The sequence below is a fragment of the Mirounga angustirostris genome, unplaced genomic scaffold (assembly GCF_029215605.1).
Source record: "Mirounga angustirostris isolate CCGP_5_RB_7025 unplaced genomic scaffold, mMirAng1.0.hap1 SCAF_5, whole genome shotgun sequence".
NCBI lineage: Eukaryota > Metazoa > Chordata > Mammalia > Carnivora > Phocidae > Mirounga > Mirounga angustirostris.
This window is the reverse complement of record NW_026991713.1, coordinates 171,348,863-171,370,257: the sequence shown is the minus strand read 5'-3', so window position 1 is coordinate 171,370,257 and position 21,395 is coordinate 171,348,863. Positions and strand designations below refer to the sequence as shown.

Sequence of the window (21,395 nt, the reverse complement as noted above, 5' to 3'; positions counted from 1 at the left end):
CAAACAAGGGGTTACTCTCCATCATTTTAAGGAATTCCTCGAGAAGGATCAATCCCGACAGAAGAGTGGGCAAAAGATCTGAAGAGAAAATCTATAAAAAAAAGAAATGCCATTGGCATAACACACAAGAATCTGCTGAAACCCATTCACAAGAAAAATGCAAATTGGAGACAGCTTTTTTTAACCGAGAAAACTGGCAAACCTCCAAACTTGGATGATAAACTCTCCTGGCAAGGCTGTGGGGCAACAGGTTTGCTCACACACAGCTAACGAGGGTGCACTGGTGTGACCCCGGGGCAGGCGGGCGTTGCAGGGGGCGGGAATCTGGCAGCTTCTATCACAATTACAAATGCACACACCTTTGGATCCAACAATTCCACTTCTGGGATTTTACTGTATTTGCAGATGTGGACACTGGTCTCCAGGGTCCCAGCAGCATCGTTTGTAAGAGCTAAAGGTTAGAAATAGTCCGACGCCCCCTCCCCCCCTCCCCAACAGGGCAGAGCAAAAACAAAGGATCGTATTCAAGGTCACAGAATGAAATCACTAGGCAGCTACAGTGAAAGAGGGAGGGGTCTTGGAATTGCTATGGAAGGAGCTCTGACACACATCAATAAGTTAAAACAAAAACAAAAAAACCAGGTACAGAAAAGCATGGTTTATGACCTATAATTGCCACCTTTTGTGTTCTGAGAAGATGTAAAATAAGGATCTGGGGGGTTTTTGGTGGCATAGAGGAGCCCTAGAAGGATCCACAAAAGGCTAAGAACAATGGTGATTAGTGGCAGGGACAGGAGAGTTTGTTTGGGATTTTAAGCGTTTGAATGTAGTACTTTCCCATAAAACGAAATACTTCCAACAAAACCAGAGAAAACCACAGCCGGGCTCTGGCCACAGCTGTGTGAGGTTTCTATCTGCTCCAGCCCGGGGCCTGGACCGGAGGAAGGACAAGGGAGAGCCCCCCGAGTCGGAGGGAGGGGCTAGTCTTACAGTGCAGTTGGTTCAAGAAGTAAACATCCGAAAAAGAGGGTAAGCCTTCTGGGCAGGGCAGAGCAACTTCGGGCTCTGGTTAGCCGAGAATGTTCGCGCCCGCTCTCCCCTCCTGTCCAGAGGAGCTGGCCTCCCTCCCTCGTCCACCAGGGCCACGACCCCCCGGGTTAGGGCACAGACATGGAGAAAACTCACCGTCTTCTTCATCTTTTCCACAAAGCTGCTGTCTTTGACGGAGGAAGTCCTGAAAGACAAAAGTACCTGGTGGGCATGGAATGCGCGTGGCCCGAGGGCAGGACTCTGAGCTCCCCTCCGGCTCAGCCTCCCCACGTCCTCTGCAGCCAGTCCAAAGCCTCTTGAGACGCCACCGCTGCCAGAGGCAGGCCCTCCAGCCCCCAGATCCATGCGAGCAAAGAAGGGTCAAGGACGTTACTCCCGTCCCTCGCCATCCAACCAAGGGTCCCTATGGCCCTATCTCACCTCCAGTCCCCGCGGGCTCCCAAGGCCACAGACCAGGGCACGCAAGTCCCTTCAGAAGCTGTCCCCGGCCTCGCCTGCCACTCCCTTCCACACGCCATACTCGGACGCACCGATCTGTACACCACTTCCTCCGGGATGGCCCTCAGGATTGTGTCCCAGCGTGGCCTCTGGCCCAATGCTCCCATCCACTGCCTCACCCCACAGACCCCTGCTCCGCTCCCAAGACCCCTTCCCGTCCCCGCACTGGGGCCACTGTGACCTGTTCCCTGGGGCTGTAGCACCTTCTAGAATCCTGCACCTCATCCTCCCGAGAGCAGCACCACTGCCGGCCCACCCTCCACCTCCCTGCTGCTGGCCGCCTGCCCCCCGTTCCATTTCCGGTCCTTTCCCTTCTCTTCTTCCTTGCCCAGGCCTGCAGGGTCATCTAAAGAAGCCCAGTGAGGGGCGCCTGGGTGGTGCAGTCGGCTGAGCGTCGGACTCAGTTTGGACTCAGGTCGTGATCTCAGGGTCGTGGGATCGAGCCCCGCGTCGGGCTCCACGCGCCATGTGGAATCTGCTGGACATTCTCTCTCCCCCTCCCGCTCGTGCTCTCTTACTCTCTCTAAAATAAATAAATCCTTAAAAAAATAAGAAAAAATAAAAAATAAAGATGCCCAGTGAGCCTGGCCAGGGACCCTCAGGCCTAAGACAGCAAGGCGCCAAAACCAGACCTCTCTCTGAATGGCAAATCTTCGGGATGTGTGCGGTGCGGCCCATCTGAATAAAGTGACAAGTCTGAACGCTGAAGTGTGGCCGTCTCCGTTCAAAACGGCACTATTAAGGAACTGAGAGGCGAGCCACGGCACGGCAGGTGTCTGCAACTTCTGTGTATCTGACTCGGGTGGAGAACATAAGAAAACCCTACCAATCAACTAGCAAAAGACTGGATAATCCAACAGAAAAGCTGTCAAAAGACCTGAGCAAGCGCTTTCTCAGAGAGAGCATCTAACGCTACTGTCGAGAGTGGCGGCATTGTTAGTCACCAGGGAAACGGGAAATAAGACCACAGCGCGGTGTACCGTGCGCTCATTAGAACGGCTCCTACCAGGAAGGAAGCCGAAGCTGCTGGAATGGACCTCGGCTCCGCTGCTCCCGAACGCTGCTTGGCAGTCTCTTCTGTCCGCCCATAACCCAGCACCTCACTCCCTGGTGCACACCAGACAGAGCACAGCGGGGCCCGTGCATCGAGATACGCGCATAGAATGTTCCAGCCGTGTTAGACATGTGGGTGCCAAGCGGGAAACAACCCTAATTAACGTCCACCCGTAGGAGAACAAACAAACCGACGGTGGCATATTTAGACAACGGAATATTCTCCACCGCGGCATGAATGAATGAGTCCCAGGGTGGGGTGCTGAGCGTGAGAAGCCAGATGGAAGAGAGAGTGTGAGTACGACTTCATTGTACAAAGTCCCCAAACAGGCGAAACCAATGCACATGGACTGGAGTCAGGATGCGGCAAGGGACAGCAGGGGCTCCCAGGGCACCGAGAACAATCTGCGCTTTGATCTGGGCGGTAATTCCCCCTTGCTCACCTGCTGAGATCATCTCTCTGCGTGTACCTGTCTGTGGATATTCTATTTTAATAAAGTTTGTGCTTCCACAATTTGCTTCTCAAACCCACTTTTTCCCACAAACAACACCCTCAGGCCGGCAGGGGTGCCACGAGGGGGAGGGCCGAGCAGGGGCTCTGGAGCCAGGCAGCCCGGGCTGCAGCCTGCAGACTTGCAGCGAGTGAACTTGAACCTGGGCTCCGTTGCTCCTCGTCTTGAAAACGGGACTAACAAACACCACTTTGCACGCTTTTGCAAATGTCGCATGACGACACGGACATAAGGGTGCAGCACTGTGTCCGGGGGGACTGGGTGCCCACCTTCCAGAGGCCCAACAGCATATTAGTTTGTGGCCAGTAAGGGGGTCAGGCAACGGCCCGATCGCAGTCTGACTCCAAGGTCTTTGCCCTTTCCACGACATCCTGCGGCCTCCTGTGCACGGGACAGTGTAATAAAGTCATGCGCACACCCTACCACTGCATGGAAGTGCTGTCTGTGGGGGCCAGGGGGCTGGAGTCTGTGGAAAGACCAACAAGGAAGCTTCCTTTTAAGGAGGGCTCTGCGAAGCTGTTTAGACACACGATTTTGCAAACATAAAGGTAGCAGAAGTTCCTGTCTACGCCCCCCTGGGTTTTCCACTACATTAGGTCCAGGGACCCAGGGCTCAAGGGCGTTACCTGTGGGGTCCCCTGGGAGGCAGCAGGGTGCCGCTGCCCAGACCTTCCCGCCCAGCCATGGTCCCGCTGCCCAGGAACCCGGAGCAGGCCCTCCCCAACTCTGCATCACCAACCCAGAGCCCCCCCGCCCCCGGGGCAGGCCCACCCCTCCCGGAAGCAGGGCAAGAGCAAGCCTGGGGGCCCTCAGGCCCGCACCCCTCCCTTCCCTGCTCCAACATCTCAGACCACATGTCCAGCTTCTGTCCCTGCCCCACTTCGAACAGCCCCGTCTTCCCTGCCCTTCCCGTCTGTGTTCCGCTGGGACCAGGACGCTCTCCCGGGGCTCGGAGCTGGGACTCCCACCACTGCACGCCTGCTGAATTCTGAGCCGTGGGAGCGGACGACCTACGCTGAAACAAACTCGAACGTGAACGGACACTTCGGCAACGCAAACCTTGCTGATGAGACACTAGAAGAGAAGAGCAGGGGCTCCCAGGGCACACGTGATTTCCCTTTGTACGTGGCCATGGCCACACGAGAGCCACTGATCTGTACGTTTTAAAAAAATGATCAGAATGGCAAAGTTCACAAGGTGTGAGTTTCCCTTCAACTGAAAACGAAACAAACGAAATGCACTTAGTTGACACCTAAAAAGCATCCACCCAGTTGTGCCCCCCCCCCCCAGTGCTGACCACGACACGGCCTCCCTCCCACGTGGCCGCTTAGTGTGTGTCCTTAAAATAACGGAACACACACCATTAATTATTCCCAGAGACAGGGCTTCCAGGGAAATACCCCAGCACCTGGAGGGGGATATTGCGGGGTTAGAATACGAGGCAGGTGCTTCCTGTGATGTTCCCAATTTTGGTTTTTCAAATTACAAATGCATTTTACAGTTATAAAAGGAGGGGACAACTCCAATGTCTAAGAATCAGGGAGCGTGGATCACATCCACCAGCAGGGAAGGATGCTCGAGATACGCTGCCAAGTGGAAAAAGCAGGTTATAGAATAATGCAGGTGGCACAATTCCATTCCGATTAGAAGGGAAGGTACGGAAGGGCACACAAGAGCACGCTGAAAACTGTTCCCTCCCAGGGCTGAGTGACTGTCTTTTTTGATTCCTTCTTTGGCTGATTTCTATTCCCAGGTCCCCCACCGCTCTTTTTCCTACAACGAGCACGTAACGCTTCTGTGCCAAGAACATAAAAACTGCATCCTAGGCTTAGAAATGTGCGTGGAGACAGATCTGGAAGGCTCCGTCCAACGAGGACAATTAGGAAAGCAAAGCCCCGAGCAGGGACCGTAGCACAGACGCTACTCCGAGGAGCACAGAGGCCTCTGGTGCGGAGCACGTCTCGCACTTTCCAGACGCCCAGGGCCACGCCGACCTCCCGCTCATGGCTGCCCCGGAGCCTCTCCTCACGATGCCCTTCCTCTCTGTCCCAGACGCCTATGTATCCCTTAAGACACAACGCACAAGTTCCTCTTCGGAACGCCTCTCCCTGCTGCTCACGTGGCACACAGGCCTCCGTCCGGGCCCTCAACTCCATGCTCCCGACTCACTGCTGGATCTGAGGCTTGCGGGGAGCTGCTTGGGCCTCTGCGCTCAGCCCCGCGCCCGGCACTGAGCGTGGCCTCTGGGCCGGTCGGGCCGGAGAAGGCTGTTGGAGGGCTCCTGACCCACCTGACGTCAGGGTCTGACAGCAGCAGAAAAGCCAACTCCTGCCTCTTCTCAAGGACTAAGGTTTCATAGAAGCTGCATCTGAGGAAGGGGGATTTGAGACTCGCTCACAGAAGCAGGAGGGGTGCCCCCACCACCCTGCGAGTGCCAGCATCAGCCTCCGCGGACAATCATGGAGGATGGGAGGCCCACCCCCCGAAGTGGGGGAGGCTCGAGTTTGAATCCTGGATCTGCCACCAAATGGGCCTGTGACGGACGAGTGGTGGCCTTGCAAGGCCTCAGATTCCTCTTACTGAAAACACTGTGTCTTGGCTTCTGCGCCCTCCCCTCCCTGTTCCTTGTAGAGCATCTGGAGCCTGGTTAACTCTCAGGGATAAAGAGGGTGTTCCCTGGAAGAAAGCCGTTTGGGTCACTCTGGGACTTGAAAGATGCCCGGTGGCACTGGGTGGTACGTGCTAAGACCAAAAGGGTGGACCAGACAGTCCACCCACAGGGCGTCTGAAGACACCAGCGAAGGCCTTGCGGAAGAACTGGGCTTTCTTCTGAGATAGAAAACGGTTCCCAAGGGAAAGCCACAGAAACCGGGCAGCCGACGGGCTCTTGGATGAGGCTCATGCAGCTGGGGGTGGGGAGGGCGGGCGGGCGGGCGGAGCTCAGCTCTGGCCGCCCAGGGGTGCGTGGCTCTGACACATGCATGGGGCGGGAATTCCAGGCTGGCAGCTCGGGAAGTGGGGGGCAGGGAGGTGGGGGGCTCGCCAGGCAGGCCTGGCTGGGAACGTTCAAGGGCGGGCAAGATGGGCTAGCCCTCCTGCTCGGAGGGGAAGTTCTCTCTAGAAGCGTGAGCACCTCTGGAGGCCAGCACGGGCCCCTTCAGTAGCTTCAGCCCTGGGAAAGCAGGAACACTCCCACCCTCTCCCCTGGGCTCCGGGGATGGCTTCCAGAGATCCGGGGAGGACTGTGCTGCATGGGGAGAAAGGGAGAGCCGAGGAGACTCAGGAGGACCCGGTGCCTCTAGTCACCGCCCTGACACGACCCGGTGCAGTTTGCCGATGTTCCCACCGGTTACACGCAGCCTCGAGGAGCAGGAGAACCTGCCCCCCCCCCACCCCCTGCCACAAAGCCCGGCTGCCAGGCTCGGGGCGGCAGAACTCACCTGCTCCGTCCGCGTGGGTCCACACCTGCGTGCCCTCACCCGGCCCGACCCCGCCGGACAGCTCCTCACCGGGCTGTGTGCCTGGAGCCCGCTCTTTCCCAGGTCGGGGAGCCGGCCACTGGGGCCTTCCTTCGGAGGCAGGGATTGCAGCCTGCAAACCGGGACCCAAGCAAGAGACCAGTGGTCCCATGCACCCGGTGGGCCCCCCGGGGAACCGCCTGACTCTGCTGGTCAACTCCACAGGGCAGCCTCGTCATGCCTCCAGGCTGAGCCTGCCCAGGCGGGGGCCCCCTCCCGAGGCGCATCGGCGCGGGCTGCCGCAGGGACACGTCTGGAACTGACCTTCTCAGGGTGGGCTCGTCCCGCGGAGAGGAGTACGTGCACCCCATGGCTTCTCTCCCGACCCCAGGACTTAAGGGAGAAGGCAGGTTCCGGCCGTCTCCCGGAAACGGGCAGGGAGCCAGTGGCCAGGAACTCGGGCTCTGTCCATCCCTCCGCAGTGCTGGCGGGGCGGGCCGTGAGCTCGGAGTGCCCTGGACACCCCAGCCCTGCCGGAGCCTCTGCCAAGCCCCGGCCTGCACCCGTCCCCACGGGCGCAGGGAGGACTCGCCACTCCAGCCCGGGACCTCCGGCGATCCCCTGCGTTTGGGCGCCCGCCCCTCCTCCGCCTGTATGGACTGAGGGAAGGAGAAAACCTTTCCAACCCCGACTCGGGTCTCCTTGGTAACTGCTTATATCGGAGCCCTTTCTCCCTACTTCCTCCCCCTTTCCCAATTGAAAAAAAAAGCGGGGGGGGAGAGTCATGAGGCTGAATACAGCTCTTCTAGACACTAGAAGGCAGGTTGCTATGGCAGGGCTGACTCTCCACAAAGGAAGCTGCAACCATCCCGCTGCCAGGGCGCCTCAGGACCCTATTAAATTAGCTCTGGTTCCCGTCTTCCCTGCCACAAAAGAGCTGTGGGCAACAGAGCCCCAGCCCCCGGGCCCCTGTCACCTGGCAGCAGCCTGTGTGCAGAGAGACCACATCGTGCCCTCCCACTGCGCGGGGGGCAGGCGCCCTGCATGGTGGGCCCACATTCGCTGCTGAGACGTTGCCCCCCAAGGGGCAGCCCTTCCGAGGCACCCGAGTACAAAGAGCCAGCGGAGGAGGCCGCAGAGGGCCCAGGCTCCGAGCCCAGAGACCAGGCGGGTCCAGTTAGGGCTTTCCACTCCTCAACCGGGAGCAGGAGTCTCTCCGGTTCGGGCCTCAGACATCATCTGCAGGCTGCCCTGTGGGGAGGACGAGAGGGAGGGGGGACAAAAGCACTGAGTCACTTGGAAAGAGATGAACCCAGCCGTCCGGGTGGATTCATTTCGCCTCTACTCCCAACTCTAGTGCAATTCTCTACGGGGCGGACGCCTCCTGAGACTTTCCCTGCCCTTGGCGAGCCAGGCGGCAGCTGCTGGGGAACAGCTGCCTTCCAGAGCCCGGTGTGGAGGCAGGGTCTCCGCTCCCCGGGGGCGAGGTGCCCGTGACCAGAGAGGGGGCGGTGCTGAGCTGCTACGTGCCGGGCAGAGCCGGGGGCAGGCTGGCTGGCACGCACAGCAGGACGGGGGCCCGGATTTCTCTACCGCAGGCAGGGCAGCTCCCTGGGCCCCGTGGCTGAAAGTGAACGGTTTGCAAGAGCTGCCTTTGGTGAAAACAACGTGATGTGCTGGAGCTTACATTTGACCCAGCGGCCCTCTCGCCTGCGGGAATGAGAACGGACCAGCGGTGGTGCACCCAGTGGGGACGGGGCCTCTGGCAGGTGGGAGGCCATGGGTCAAAGCCGAAACACGGAACGGGAACTCCGACTTATCGAGTGCCTACTGTATGCCAGCTAGTATTCAAGGAGCTCTCTACTGTACTTCATTTAATCCTCTCTACCCCCATTTCACAGCCAAGGACAGGGAGGATTGGGTGTGGTGGGGGGAGGGGGGCAGGAAGCCAACTCCAGGCCACGAAAGCCCAGAGCCGTGGCAGGTCACAACCGCCCCATGAGCAGAGCAGGCTGAGCCCAGCTCCCCGGAGTCCCCGGACACGCTCAGAGAGCACCTCATGGCCCTTCCCAGCGATCTCCAGGGCTCCTCGGCCCTCAACATGTGGGGTGCTCTGATGCTCAGGGGCTACGGTTTCCCTCAGGGACACCCTCCCATATTCCCCGGCATGCAGACCAGGACTCTACACCTGCCGTGCGGGGCCAGGTGGCCTGCCTGCCCAACAGCACGGGGCAGCGTGCTGGCTTTGCCCTTCCAGCCCTGCAGACCCCTGGGCGGTGACCCCCAGTTCCCTCGGTGACCCTCGACTCCCTTCCTGACAACGGACTCCCTTGGTGACCTCCCGTGGTGACGCCTCTCCCAGAGCCGCCCGGCCAGTCCTCGCCCTGAACTTCTGCACATGCTTCTGCTCTGTGTGCCCAGCTGCATCTGTGCTGTGGGCCTGCTTTCCACTTAGCTCCCCAAACTCAGTTTGGGGGCACCTCAATCCTGGCACAGGGGAGGGGTGACCCTCTTCTGCATTCCCACTGCCTCTGGAAACACTCATCGCTCCCCAATGCACGGAGCCCCCGAGGACACTGCCTGGCACGGAGACGGAGCGAGCAGCAGCGAGCCCTCGGTGAGGCCCAGCGAGGTCCAGGGGTCCACAGACGCCCAGCTCGGCAGACAGGCCACCTTCAGAGCTGCAGGCACTAGATCGAACAGCAAAACCACTCCGATCTCAGCAGAGGACAGGGAGGAAGGAGAGGCAGTGAAGTCCCTCACGGTCAGGCAGCGGTGGACAACCCAGCCCTGCGCTCGAGGGGGCAGCGTGAATACCCTGAGCCCCTTCTCCCACCACTTCCCCTGATGGTGGGAGGCTTCGGGCACTGCTCACCCTCCATGTCCACAGAGGCCTCTCCCCTGTGCCTGCCTCTTTGTCCAGCTCGTGTGAGCCTGTTTTCACGTTGGGCAGAGCCCAGCACCTCTCTATAGAGAGAGTGACCCTGGACTGGACATGGAAGAACTCTGGCCCTCTTTCCATCTGCCAGCGCTCCAAAGATGCAGACGGATGGGCATGAGGCTGGCAGCCTTGACGCGTGGCTTTCCCGGCCCTTCGGTGGAGAGCAAGCCCCCAGATGAAGGTCACGCGGGAAAATGAGCTCCTCTGTGGCTTTTCAGAAGCAAGCCCCAATGGGATGCCATCAGTAAAATCCAGACTGTGGGAAACTGTGAAACAGATGATCTGGTTTCTGGAACAAAAACGCTGCAGGGAGACACCCGGGATGGAGGGGCAGCCCATCCAGCGAGAGACTTCCTGTCACGTTGAGGAGGAGAAGCCAGGCACCAATGGCTATAGCTGTGTCATTCCATTCGCATGACATTTGGGAAAAGGCAAAACTACAGGGACAGAAATAAGATCGTGGTCACTCGGGGGGTTGGGGGAATGGGTGGGTGTTCACTGCACAGGGACACGGGGAATGTTGTACGTCTGGACTGTAACACTGGTTATACAACCACATATCTCTGGCAGAACTCATCAAACGGCACTTTTTTTTTTTTTTTTTTTTAAGTAGGCTCCATACCCCGCATGAAGCCCAACATGGGGTTTGAACTCACGACCCTGAGCTCAAGCCGGGAGCTGAGATCAAGAGTCGGATGCTTAACTGACTGAGCCACCCAGGCGCCCCGAACTGCATACTTTAAAAAGGCGGGTTTTGCTGCATGTAAATTATACCCGACATATCTGACCCCCCAAGAGAGAGTCTTACAAGATTTATTTATCAACTGCCGTCTTGCTTACATCCTGAATTTTTTAAAAAAGTGTTAAAAAAAAAATCTATCGGGCGCCTGGGTGGCTCAGTCGGTTAAGCGACTGCCTTCGGCTCAGGTCATGATCCTGGAGTCCCGGGATCGAGTCCCGCATCGGGCTCCCTGCTCGGCGGGGAGTCTGCTTCTCCCTCTGACCCTCCCCCCTCTCATGTGCTCTCTCTCTCTCATTCTCTCTCTCTCAAATAAATAAATAAAATCTTTAAAAAAAAAATCTATCAGTTAATCAGGAACTATGAACAAATGCTACTCAGTGTCTGAGGATCCGGAAGCTTGCGGCTGGATAGCCCTGAGCTGCGTTCAAAAAGGAGGCCCTTGAATTTTAGAAGGCTGGACTATTTTCACATTTCATACAATTCCATGTGAAAGATCTCCAAATTTGCTACGAAATCATGATTCCTTTATTCAGACTTCACATGGATGGCATGACTACTTCTGAAATATGATGGCTCTCAGATAAGCCAGGAGTAGCGGGGAGGAGAGGAAACATGACTCCGTACCGGTGGAGGGCTGTTTACGCTGGGTGATCGGGGCTGGTGCTCGAGTTCACTCTTGGTGCTCTGTGTTTCGGGGTTTGTTTGAAACGTTCCACAGTAAAAAGCTCTGTTTCTCTTTAAAGCACTCTCAGGCGCCAGACGTGAAGCCGAGGTGTGTGTGGGGGCACCACGGCGCTCCTCACCTCCAACAGAGCCGAAGAAGAGCCCAGCGGCCCAGGCTGCGGCGGGGTGTGGGCCCCCCTACAAGGGTGGCCCTGTTCAGCTGCACACTGCTGCCAGGCCTCAGCGGGGACCCAGAGCCTCTGATTTCTTTTTTTCTTCAAGAGAAGCTATAAGTCTGGGTTTTATGTACCAGCCTTTGCAATGTTCTAATTTATTTTTGGGAGGGTGGGGAGGAGCAGAGGGAGAGGGAGAGAGAGAATCCTAAGCAGGCTCCATGACCAGTGCAGAGCCTGATGCAGGGCTCGATCTCATGATCCTGAGATCATGACCCGAGCAGGAATCAAGAGTCAGATGCTTAACTGACTGAGCCAGTCAGGCGCCCCTAAATGTTCTAATTTAAAACAATGTTCTAATTTAAAGGTCTAAAACCCCCGTGCAAGCCAAGGCCAGCCTGTGGGCCAGTCCGCCCCAGAGAGAGCCGCGGGAATAGGCTTAGTGCTGACTAATAACAGCCGTTCTCCGAATGTCCCACGCGAGGGTCCCACACAGGGGTGGTGCCCGAGGGGAGGCAGAAATACAAATGCCCATCCAAAAAGACAGGTGCTCCACGCAGAGTGTTGTGCTCCATGTGTGAGCAAAGCGGGGGCAGCGGGGCCCCTGGAGCTTCAGACTCCTGTGGGAACCATCATACCCTGGTGGTCTTTGACCAGGAGCCACCCTGGAACGTTCTGTCCAGGGGCACAAGCTGGGTGGAGGCTGAGGACTAAGTGGGAGTGGATAGGAAACAGCCACTTCTGGAGTTACTACCAGCATCATTAAGAGAATGTGCTGCTCTCTTCAGCAAGCCTTTAACTGCTATTACAAACGGTTCAAAAGGCCTCCCCAGGGCATACAACTGTGTTTGTAGACCAGAAGACTCCATACTGTAAGGTGCCAATTAATTTACAGATGTGATCCAATCCCAACTAAAACCCCAGCAGGGCTGGTTTTATTCCCTCTTTGGTTTTGGTGGACATTGACAAGCTGGTTCTAAAAGTTACATGGAAATGTCAAGGGCCCAAAGAAGCCAAGCGAATCCTAAAAAAACAAAGCTGGAGGACGTGGCCTACCAGATATAAAGTCAAGAGTGACTAAGAAAGCACAGAAAATAGAATAGTGCGGTATTGACGAAGGGACAAAAAAGCAGATCAAAGGGACAGAACAGTCTAGAAACTAACCCGCATTTCACAGGTCAATCACGGTTATCTGATTTATATCAACAGTGATGCTGAAGGGCAGTGGGAAGACAAGGGCCTTTTTCAATACCTGGTGCTTGGTCCAGTGGATGGATGGCCACGGGGGACAAAATGAACCTTGAAGTGCCACACACAACCGGCCAATGCCAAGTCAATGTCAGCTGGACGGAGGTCTAAGTTTAAAGCTACACCAAAGGGACGCCTGGGTGGCTCAGTTGGTTAAGCATCTGCCTGTGGCTCGGGTCACGATCCCGGGAGCCTGGGATCGAGTCCCACATCTGGCTCCCTGCTCAGGGAGGAGTCTGCTTCTCCCTCTGCCCTTCCCCTGCTTGTGCTTTCTCTCAAATGGATAAAATCTTTAAAACAAATTAAAAAATAAAAGAAATAAAAAAGATTTATTTTAGAGAGAAAGAGAGCATGAGCAGGGGGAGGGGCAGAGGGAGAGGCAGACCCCCCACTGAGCATGGAGCCCGACTCGGGGCTTGATCTCACGACCCGGAGATCATGATCTGAGCCGAAAAGAAGAGTTGGATGCTTGACCTGACTGAGCCACCCAGATGCCCCTCAAGGAAGCTTTTAGAAGAAAACATAAAAAGAACATCTTTATGGGGCGCCTGGGTGGCTCAGTTGTTAAGCGTCTGCCTTCGGCTCAGGTCATGGTCCCAGGGTCCTGGGATTGAGCCCCACATCGGGCTCCCTGCTCTGCGGGAAGCCTGCTTCTCCCTTTCCCACTCCCCCTGTTTGTGTTCCCTCTCTCGCTGTGTCTCTCTCTGTCAAATAAATAAATAAAATCTTTAAAAAAACAAAACAAAACATCTTTATGACCTTGAGATAAGTTAAGAATTCTTAACCTGGACAGAAAAATATCAACCATAAATGAGGTCTAAGGTCAACCGAAAGGTTGAGGAATTGGACTAAGTGGAAGTTAAGCACTTCTGACCATCAGAAGACATAAGTAAGAGGGTAAGGAGACAAGTTACGGAAAGGAGACGATATTTCCAGTATGTTTATCCTACAAAGGCCTCATATCTAGAATACAAAGAACCCTGACAAATCAACGGGGCCCATAACCCAGTGGGAGCGATGGGCAAATTCTTGAACAGACCTTCACCAAAGGTTTCTAAATGGCCAGTAAAACATATGACAAGGTCATGGGTCTTCAGAGAACTGCAAATCAAGACAGGATGCCGCCACACGCCTGTTCAAATGGCTACAACGAAAAGGTTGATAAAAGCAAGTGTGAGGATGGGACATGCCAGTGGCGGGCTGGACACCGGGACAAACACGTTGGGAAACCGTTCAGGAGGATCCACCAGAGCTGAATCTAAACCTTCCCCACACCTCGCCAGCTCCGAGTCACGGCACACACGGAAGAGAAACATGTCCATACGGGAACCAAACACGCCCACTAGAATGTTCACGAGAGCACTGTTTCTAACTGTTCTCCCGACTGGAACCTGTTGGAATGACTGTCATTATCAGAATGAAGAAATTACGGTTATTCACATAATGGAAAACCAAATGAGACCAAAGAATGTCACATACACCTCAGAGCGCGTGCTCTGTGACACAGACTGTGGGAGCCATTTTGGTGACAGGTGCGTACTTTTATGTCTGTGCATTACATACACTTCAGCAGAAAGGTGACGAATAAAAACAAAGCAGTCCTTCCAGAACTGACCTGCCCTCTGACCCTCCCTGGTCTCCTGCTCATCTCCCCTGCTGGCCATGGGGACCAGACAGACAAAGGAGTGGCGGGTGGCCTAACCCTGCTAACCACAGCTCACTCTCAGCCCTAACACAAAAAACAAAAGAATTAAAAAAAAAAAAAAAAAAAGCACCACAGTCTTCCTTCTAGCAGCCTGGCCTCTCTCTTCTCTAGTCACCCCATCCCCTGATGCTTGCAAAGCGTCCAAATCTCTTAACTTTGGGTTTTGCTCGGCTCCCTTGCCCCACCTAGCTACTCCCAGAGGCATCCTCAGTCTCCCCAGTTCCCAAGCCTGCCTTGCGCAGACTCCCGCTGGCCCTCCCAGCTCTTCCCGCCCAGGTCCCCGTGTCCCATCGACTGTGCCTTCCCTGGGCTAGCCCCAGGACTCCCTTCTCTGGCCTCACCATCTCTCTTGGGCCCACTTCCTGGAGGGCCCCCTCCACCCATCCCTGTCCATCCCCCATGCAGCCCACATGCGGCCCTGCTGATCAGGCTCTGACTGCCTTGTCCGCACCCCCCGGGGCTCCCCCAAAATACTTTCCACACCAGGAAGGCATGTGGGCCAGCCGGTCCTTCCATCCTGCCTCACCATGCTAGCCACACAGCCCGGGGCCATGCACAGTCCCCACGCTAAGCCTTGTGACTCCCCACTGAGCTGGTGGCCGCGGAGGCTCTGTGCTGCGGCAGAGACCACCTGCACTGGCTGGAGAACGAAGTGGCAGGGCCAGAGGTGCAGGGTTTGCAGCAGGAGGGCCAGGCTTGTGGCCCCGGGGCACCAGCTGAGTGACCTCTCGGAGTCTGTTTTCTCAGGTGTGAAATAGGGCACTGGCCCATCTTAGGAGGCCGAGGGCATCGCGGCGAAGGGGGAAGTGTGGCTTGTGGAGTCTGCAGGTCTGGCTGGACGACTGGCTCTGCTCCCTGTAAGTTAGGTGACCTGGGTTCTCGGTCACTGGCGTCTCAGTATCCGCAAAGCAGGGTGATAAAGCCTTCCCTGAAGGGCTCTGGTGAGACTGGACAGGATATTAATAGTAAGGATAAAGATACTACACGTCATTCGGGGGCAGGGCCACGGCCATTTGCACCTGGACCTGGGCAAAGCGCTCACCGATGATTACGATTAGTGTTTCAGTTCTACAGCGCAGGACATAAGGACGGTTATGACCTCCATTAAGAGCCAAGGGCGTGGACTTGGAAAGATTAAGTCACAGCGAACGGCGCACGACTACTCGCGGCAGAGGCAGGACTCGAACCTTTGTCACCCAACTCTGGGGTCTAGACCCACGGCACTGGAAAGGGGTCCCCCGCGGAGGGCCCATGCACTCGGGGCACGGGTGTGCAGGGGACACCTCCGCTTTCCAGACGAGCAAACTTGGGGCCACTGGAAACGGGGACCTGGTCACGGGTCCCTTACCTTGTGTACCACACTTCTCTCCCCGCAAAAGTTTCCACACTAGGAAGGCACGTGGGCCAGCCGCAGCACAAGAGGCTGGAGTCCGGCCGGCCAGTCGGCCCTTCCATCCTGCCTCTGGCCCTCTGCGGGCAAAGCCCTCCAAGCCCTGGGGCGTGACAGCACCTTCTAGAACCTGCTCAACACCAACCCCCCTCGGCACACCTTCCGGTCCCTCTATCTTAGAGTTCCCGGAGGCTGTGTCTCCCTGTCTGCCTGGGGCTGTGGCAGAGGTCCTGATCGGACAATGCATACGAGCGCATTTCCTAGAGTATTTGTACAAAGTACCCCTCGATGTCCTGACTGCGCATTTTCTTTCACGTAAACGCCACCTGTCTTCTTGCAGTGCCCAGCACAGGGCTCGACACAAAATACACTCTGACACATGCTGCAGCCACCAGTGCCAGGAACACGCTAGGTGACATCACCGTCGCCTCACCTAATGCCCACACGAGCCCCAGGGGATGGGGTCATTGCCTCCATTCAGCAGACGGGAAAACTGAGGCAGGTTTGCGAAGGGAGGGTCTCGCCCAGGCCCCGCCCAGCGACAGACTGTGAGCTTGATGAACGCAGGGACTTCCTCTATTTTGTTCGTGGCAACCTGGGGCAGAGGGGGGCCTGGGGAGGTATTTGCTGAGCTTTCGAAAATGGAAAACGACTGTCCTGTCCGTGGTACGAGGACTGTGTTCTCTGAGTATCGGCTGTGACATTTGAAGACCGTAAAACTTTTCTGGGAGAGGCAACGGTTACCACAGCTGGAACAGGGAATTAGGAGCCCATGGGACCCTGAGTGCCCAGCCTGGGGAATTCCGCCCCAAGGGGCCCTAGGGCCTGCACCTGGGACTGGCTCTGGGTGGGACTCAGGGCGCCCCCTGAGGGCAGGCCCGGGCCTTGCGGCTCTCGGCACAGGACCCCCCCGCCAGGCCCTCAAACCTGCTGGCAGGCCTCTGGGGTAGGAGTTTGGGTAAAACAGAGGCAACAGTAAATGTGACAAAGTGACCTGGTTGCAGGAATGATTCAGAATTCAGGCTTGGGGGGACAGTGGTTACATCACTTTGTCACACTATCCTTTTTTATATCCAAAAACCAGGTGCGCTCTTAAACTCTCTTTCAACTAATTCGCCTTTTTACTTAAACCTTCTCCCAAGGAAGCTTTATGGAAGGTTAAAAAAAAAATTAGTAAAGTAAAAAAAACAATGTTACGAGTAAAGTCAAGCTGGCCACTGTCTGTGACTTCGTGACTTATAATAAATACATATTTGGCCTTTGTACCCTTTCTGGCACAGAGCTCCTGAAACCCTGGGCATTAAGAGCAAGGAAGGTGTCTCAGTCCTCAGAAGCAGCCCCCTTCAGCCACACTGGGGTTTATGTTAATAAAGTGATTCCTGGAAAGCCCCTAAGGCCAGGGCTGGTTGGAAGGTGAACCAACCATGTGACACGCTGGCCCCTGACCTCCAGGGAGGGGAGAGGGGCAGAAGGTGAATGAACCTAAGGGCAGATGATTTCATCAGTCATGCCTGCACTGATGTAATGATGCCTCCATAAAAACCCAAGAGCACGGGGTTTCGAGAACTTTGGGTTTCGGCATGCTGAGCACTTTCTTGGGGGTGCTGGGAGCGCAGCACCCCCGGGGAGGGGGTGAAGCGACACAGCCCCCCCATGCCTTGCCCCCTGCACCTCTTCCATCTGGCTGTTCCTGACTTACATCCTTTATAATACACCCATAACCTAGTAAGTAAACAGCTCTCCTGAGCTCTGTGAGCCGCTCTAGCCAATGAATCAAACCTGAGGAGGGGGTTCTGGCAACTTCTGATTTATAACTGGTGACACTGGGATTTGTGACCGGTGGGGGGGCGGGCCTTACCCATGGGATCCGACGCTAACTCCAGGCGGACAGTGTCACACCCAGCAGTGTCCCGAGGGTGGGAGAGAACTCTCCACACATCCGGGCACAGAACTGTTCAGTGTGGGTCTCGAGGAGAGCAGAACAACAGTTCTCCTCCTCCGCTGTCACCCCTAGAGCTCTAAGCTTGAGGCTGCTAGGGACAATGGGAAGCGTGAGGTGACAAAGATGCCTTAGTGCCGAAGCGCCATCCTGCCCACGTCAGTGAGGCCACGGGACAGAAGCCATTATCTGCATCCCTCTGCGTGGCCCCGTGCAAACAGCACCTCTCTGCCCCATCACTTCGCGAGACAAGATCACAGGCCTGGAGCGAAATATTAATTGGGTGCTGGCAGTAGCTCTGATGACCTTTCATGCCCCCGAGCCTCAGATGATCTACCCGTGGAACGGTGCCTTCTCCTCTGAATGGTCCCTGTGAGGTTCCATCGAGAAACACGAACAAGAAACGGACCCGAAAGAACCTCGTGAACGCCCATGTGCTGTGGACACACAAGGGGCTGAGGGGGATCTGAAGCCCAGGCCACCAAGAAAGCACCCAAAGTGCTGCAAGGAAGCCTGCACCTCTCTCACCTGGCTCCCTCCTGACCTGGGCCCACGGACGGGGCCCCGCTGGGACTGATGGACGGGCTCTGGAAGGTTGAGAGAGGGATCCTGAGTAGGGTCACTTACGTTGGTTGAATTTTGGTGAACTCTGGGACTTCGTCTTTTTTCTTTCTGAAGAAGAACCAGTAGGTCAGGAGGCCCACAATGAGGGAAAACAGAATCATGTCCGTCATGCTGAGAAGAGACACTTCTTCGGCCACGGTCTCAGATACGGTGGCGCTGGCATCCATGTGGGAGTCCCCCATGTTGACAGGAAACTGCAGGGAGAAAGGACAGGGATGAGCAGGGTCTGCCTGAGGCCTGCGGGGGAGCACCTGAGCCCCAGAAGCTTCACCCAGGGTCTCTAGGCCCCAAGGCGGGGGCAGCACCAAGCAAAGCACCGGGGGCAGGAGCTGGTGGCCCCACACATGGCCGCTGGTCCCTCTGAGACACAGCTACAGCCTCGGACCGAAACTAAAGTAGCGAACGGCGCCGCGGTGTCCACAGGGGTCCTACCGCTGGAGCTGGAACTGGGCCCTCTGCAAACACAGAAACGGAAACCACAGGTTCCCGGTACACCGAGCACCCTCCAGCCCCACAAGGGCTTGGAAGGCTTGGTTCCAATGAGAGTGGGCACCACTCGGAGGCAAGTCTTTTCCCCAAGTGTGCAACAGGCCTCGGCTGCCCCAAGCCCTGCCCCGCCCAAAGGCCTTCAGGACCTGCCCTTGGATGGCTCCTGGGAAATCCCTTCTGAGCCAGGCAATATGCCACCGATGAGTGTCTGTACACCTGAGACCCTGGGCCACGGGGATGGTTTACGCTAACCACGTCATTCAGGATGAATGCCTAGGACTCCGAATCACATCGTACGGGTTTGACTTCTGGGATGCTGGAGACCGAGCAGATAAGGTTAGAGACGCGGCGCCCCACTCCTGCAAGGCTGACTCCCAGTATAAGCCCTGCACACCAGGGCAGCAGCGAGCTCCCCAGTAATACTTCATACGTGTGGCCAGGCACGGCCACTGGGAGCGCTGAGCCCCCGTGATTCCAGTGGGCAAAGACAGCTGGAAGCTCGTGCCTCGTTTCTCCCGGACTCAGCCCTGCCGAGCCTTTTCCCTTGCCGGTTTCGGTCTGTATCCTGCCGTGATACACTGTAAAAGAGCTTTTCTGAGTTCTGTGAGTCCTGGTGAACCACTGAGGACCCCAAGCACCCCAACCTCGTTCGCTCCCTTGAAAGATGCCCAGCTGGTGCTTCCACCACTGAAACCCGGCAGGGAAGCAGATCTGAGTCCACGAAGTCAGCGGGGAGTACCTACAACCCCAGCAGTGCACTCCTGCACTCGACGAGGCTGGGCTCAACTCCGCAAGGCGTGTTGCTCCATTTTGCAATCCCCGCTATCACCAAGCGGGCTGTTTCCACCACAACCGTGGCTCCCAGCCTCGGTGGGGAAAGCTTTAGTCATATCTCAGCAGCTCAGGCACAGGAGATTGCTTCACGTCTGACGTCTGTTCACTGTCCCTGCCTTCGGGAGACACCAGGGCCCCCCGCCCCCCAGCAGCTGCCCTTCCATCCAAGGACCCCGGGCACCAGCTCTGCCCTCCTAGGGCCTGTGGGGCATCGGCCCGCTCAGAGCGGACCCTCGAGCTTGGCCCTCTGCTTTCTCATTCACCCAAAGTGCTTTTCTAACGGCTGAGTCCCTGTGATAATCTCAGCGCATCCCCTCTGCTATGTGACGCTACAGGACCAATTTAACTCTAGTACCCACCCCGAGCACCGTTTATATTTAAGGATGAACTTGCACACGTTGATTATCTATTCAGCATTCGTTCGGCACGTCTTCCTATCCAACCCTGCCAGTGTCATCTGGCGTGGTCCGTGTGGGAGAGGACCCGGCTCACAGAGTCATGCCACGCAGACCCTCGGGGCCCGGCTGACACAGGAAACGCCCCCCCCCAGCATCCCCACATAGCAGCAGCCAGCCAACATCCGCTCCCTGTCCCACTGCCCTTCCCCCTCCGGCTCAGATCACCCAGCCCCCTTACTTTACTGGGGGGAGACTCATGGCCATGAAGCGAAATGACCAATGACCGTTTCCTGACACATACGCGAGCTGCCCATACCACCCAAGAAAGTGGTGCCGCGGGGGATTCCGCAGGGACAGTGTGCTGGAGAGCAGGGGATCCACACAGTCCCACTTGTCCCACGTTTGGTTCCAGCCACCCAGGCCACTGCCACAGACCCCTAAGGGGCCAGCTTCACAGAGTGGCCACCGGGAGCCTTTTAAAAAGTAAGCCAGATCATGTCCCTAAGCAAACCCTTAGATGGCTTCATGTCCTACTTAGCACAAAATCTGAAGCCCTTAGCTGGCCTCTAGGCTCCATAGGGTCTGGCCCCTCACCTTTCCTCATTCCTCACCAGTCACACGGTCTCCCTGCTACCCCTCAAGCCTCCAGGTCTGCTCCTGCCCCAGGGCCTTTGCATGTGTTAATGCCGTGGCCTGGACTCTGCTCCTCTAGTTATCTGTAGGGTTCTCTCCCCCACTTCATTCAGGTCTCGGCACGCATGTCACCACCTCAGGGAGACTCTTCCTCAGTATAGTTTCTGGTCCTTCTCCCTCCCCGAGCCCACTCACAGCACGGATCACTACCTGGCATTAAGTCATACATCCTTCCCACCAGCCACCTCCCTGACTGCAGGGTCAGCCCACAAGAGCAGGGACTTCACTTTGTTCACAGCCTGACAGATGAGGAGCGCCTAACGTCAACATGGTGAATAAATGAACATGTGATTCTAGAGGGGGTGGCTTGGCAACGCCTGGCACATGAATTACCGAGTGGTTTTATCAGCCACAAAGCACAACACAGATACGTCATTACCACAGTCTGTGAGGCTATATTCACTCTCCTTCAGTCTGGCTCTGTCTCTGATCCCCGCACTTACTGCTTCCTTCAGCATCCGGGCCACTCTCCTCAAGCTCAGAGTAAGGACCCCACGCATTCTCACACCTCGTGGAAATGCCCAGGCGCTGCCCCCTGGGATGTTGACTCCCTGCAGCAAGTTAGGGTGGGGCTCCGGCCCTGAGGCCCCAACAGAATGGGGGACAGTGCCAGCACTCAGGGGTCTCAAAAGCACTGCGAGGCATAAAACTTCAGACAAGAACCACAGAAGAGCAACAGAAAGGATCCAGCGACCATTTTATCTGAGGCCTCCCTTCTACCGTAGGGAACGGAAGGCTCCCAGGAGGTAAGCAGTTCAGCGGAGTGAAAATTAGAAAGGGGCCCCTGCTTCCCAGAGGAGGGCTGGGTTCCATACCCGTCTAAGTAGGATGGCTTATCGGACATGGGGCTCTCCCCTGCACTGCTATGAGCTCCTGAACGAAGAACAGTATCGTAGGTACCTCTGTGTCTGGAACATGGCGGAAAGGGAGGACTGGCAAGAAGGAAGTCAAGGAAAATCCTTACCCCTACACTTTCCGTCCGAGG

At 56.5% G+C, this 21,395-nt stretch overlaps 1 protein-coding gene across 7 annotated transcripts in view; it reads right to left on the bottom strand.

Moving 5' to 3' along the window:
- LOC123844753 (NADPH--cytochrome P450 reductase) overlaps window positions 1-21,395 on the bottom strand; it is a 59,545-nt gene that overhangs the window by 8,564 nt on the left and 29,586 nt on the right. For 4 of the 7 annotated variants that reach the window (XM_064593145.1, XM_064593146.1, XM_054507659.2 and 1 more), the window contains exons 2-3: window positions 18,000-18,190; window positions 1,186-1,234 (exon numbers count right to left, since the gene is read on the bottom strand). In XM_064593145.1, coding sequence (XP_064449215.1) covers window positions 1,186-1,234; window positions 18,000-18,178 — 228 coding nt within the window. In that variant the 5' untranslated portion in view covers window positions 18,179-18,190. Of the gene's footprint in view, window positions 1-1,185; window positions 3,312-3,382; window positions 3,825-17,999; window positions 18,191-21,395 lie in introns of those variants that run through there. The other 3 variants (XM_064593148.1, XM_064593147.1, XM_064593149.1) reach the window with 3 other exon arrangements.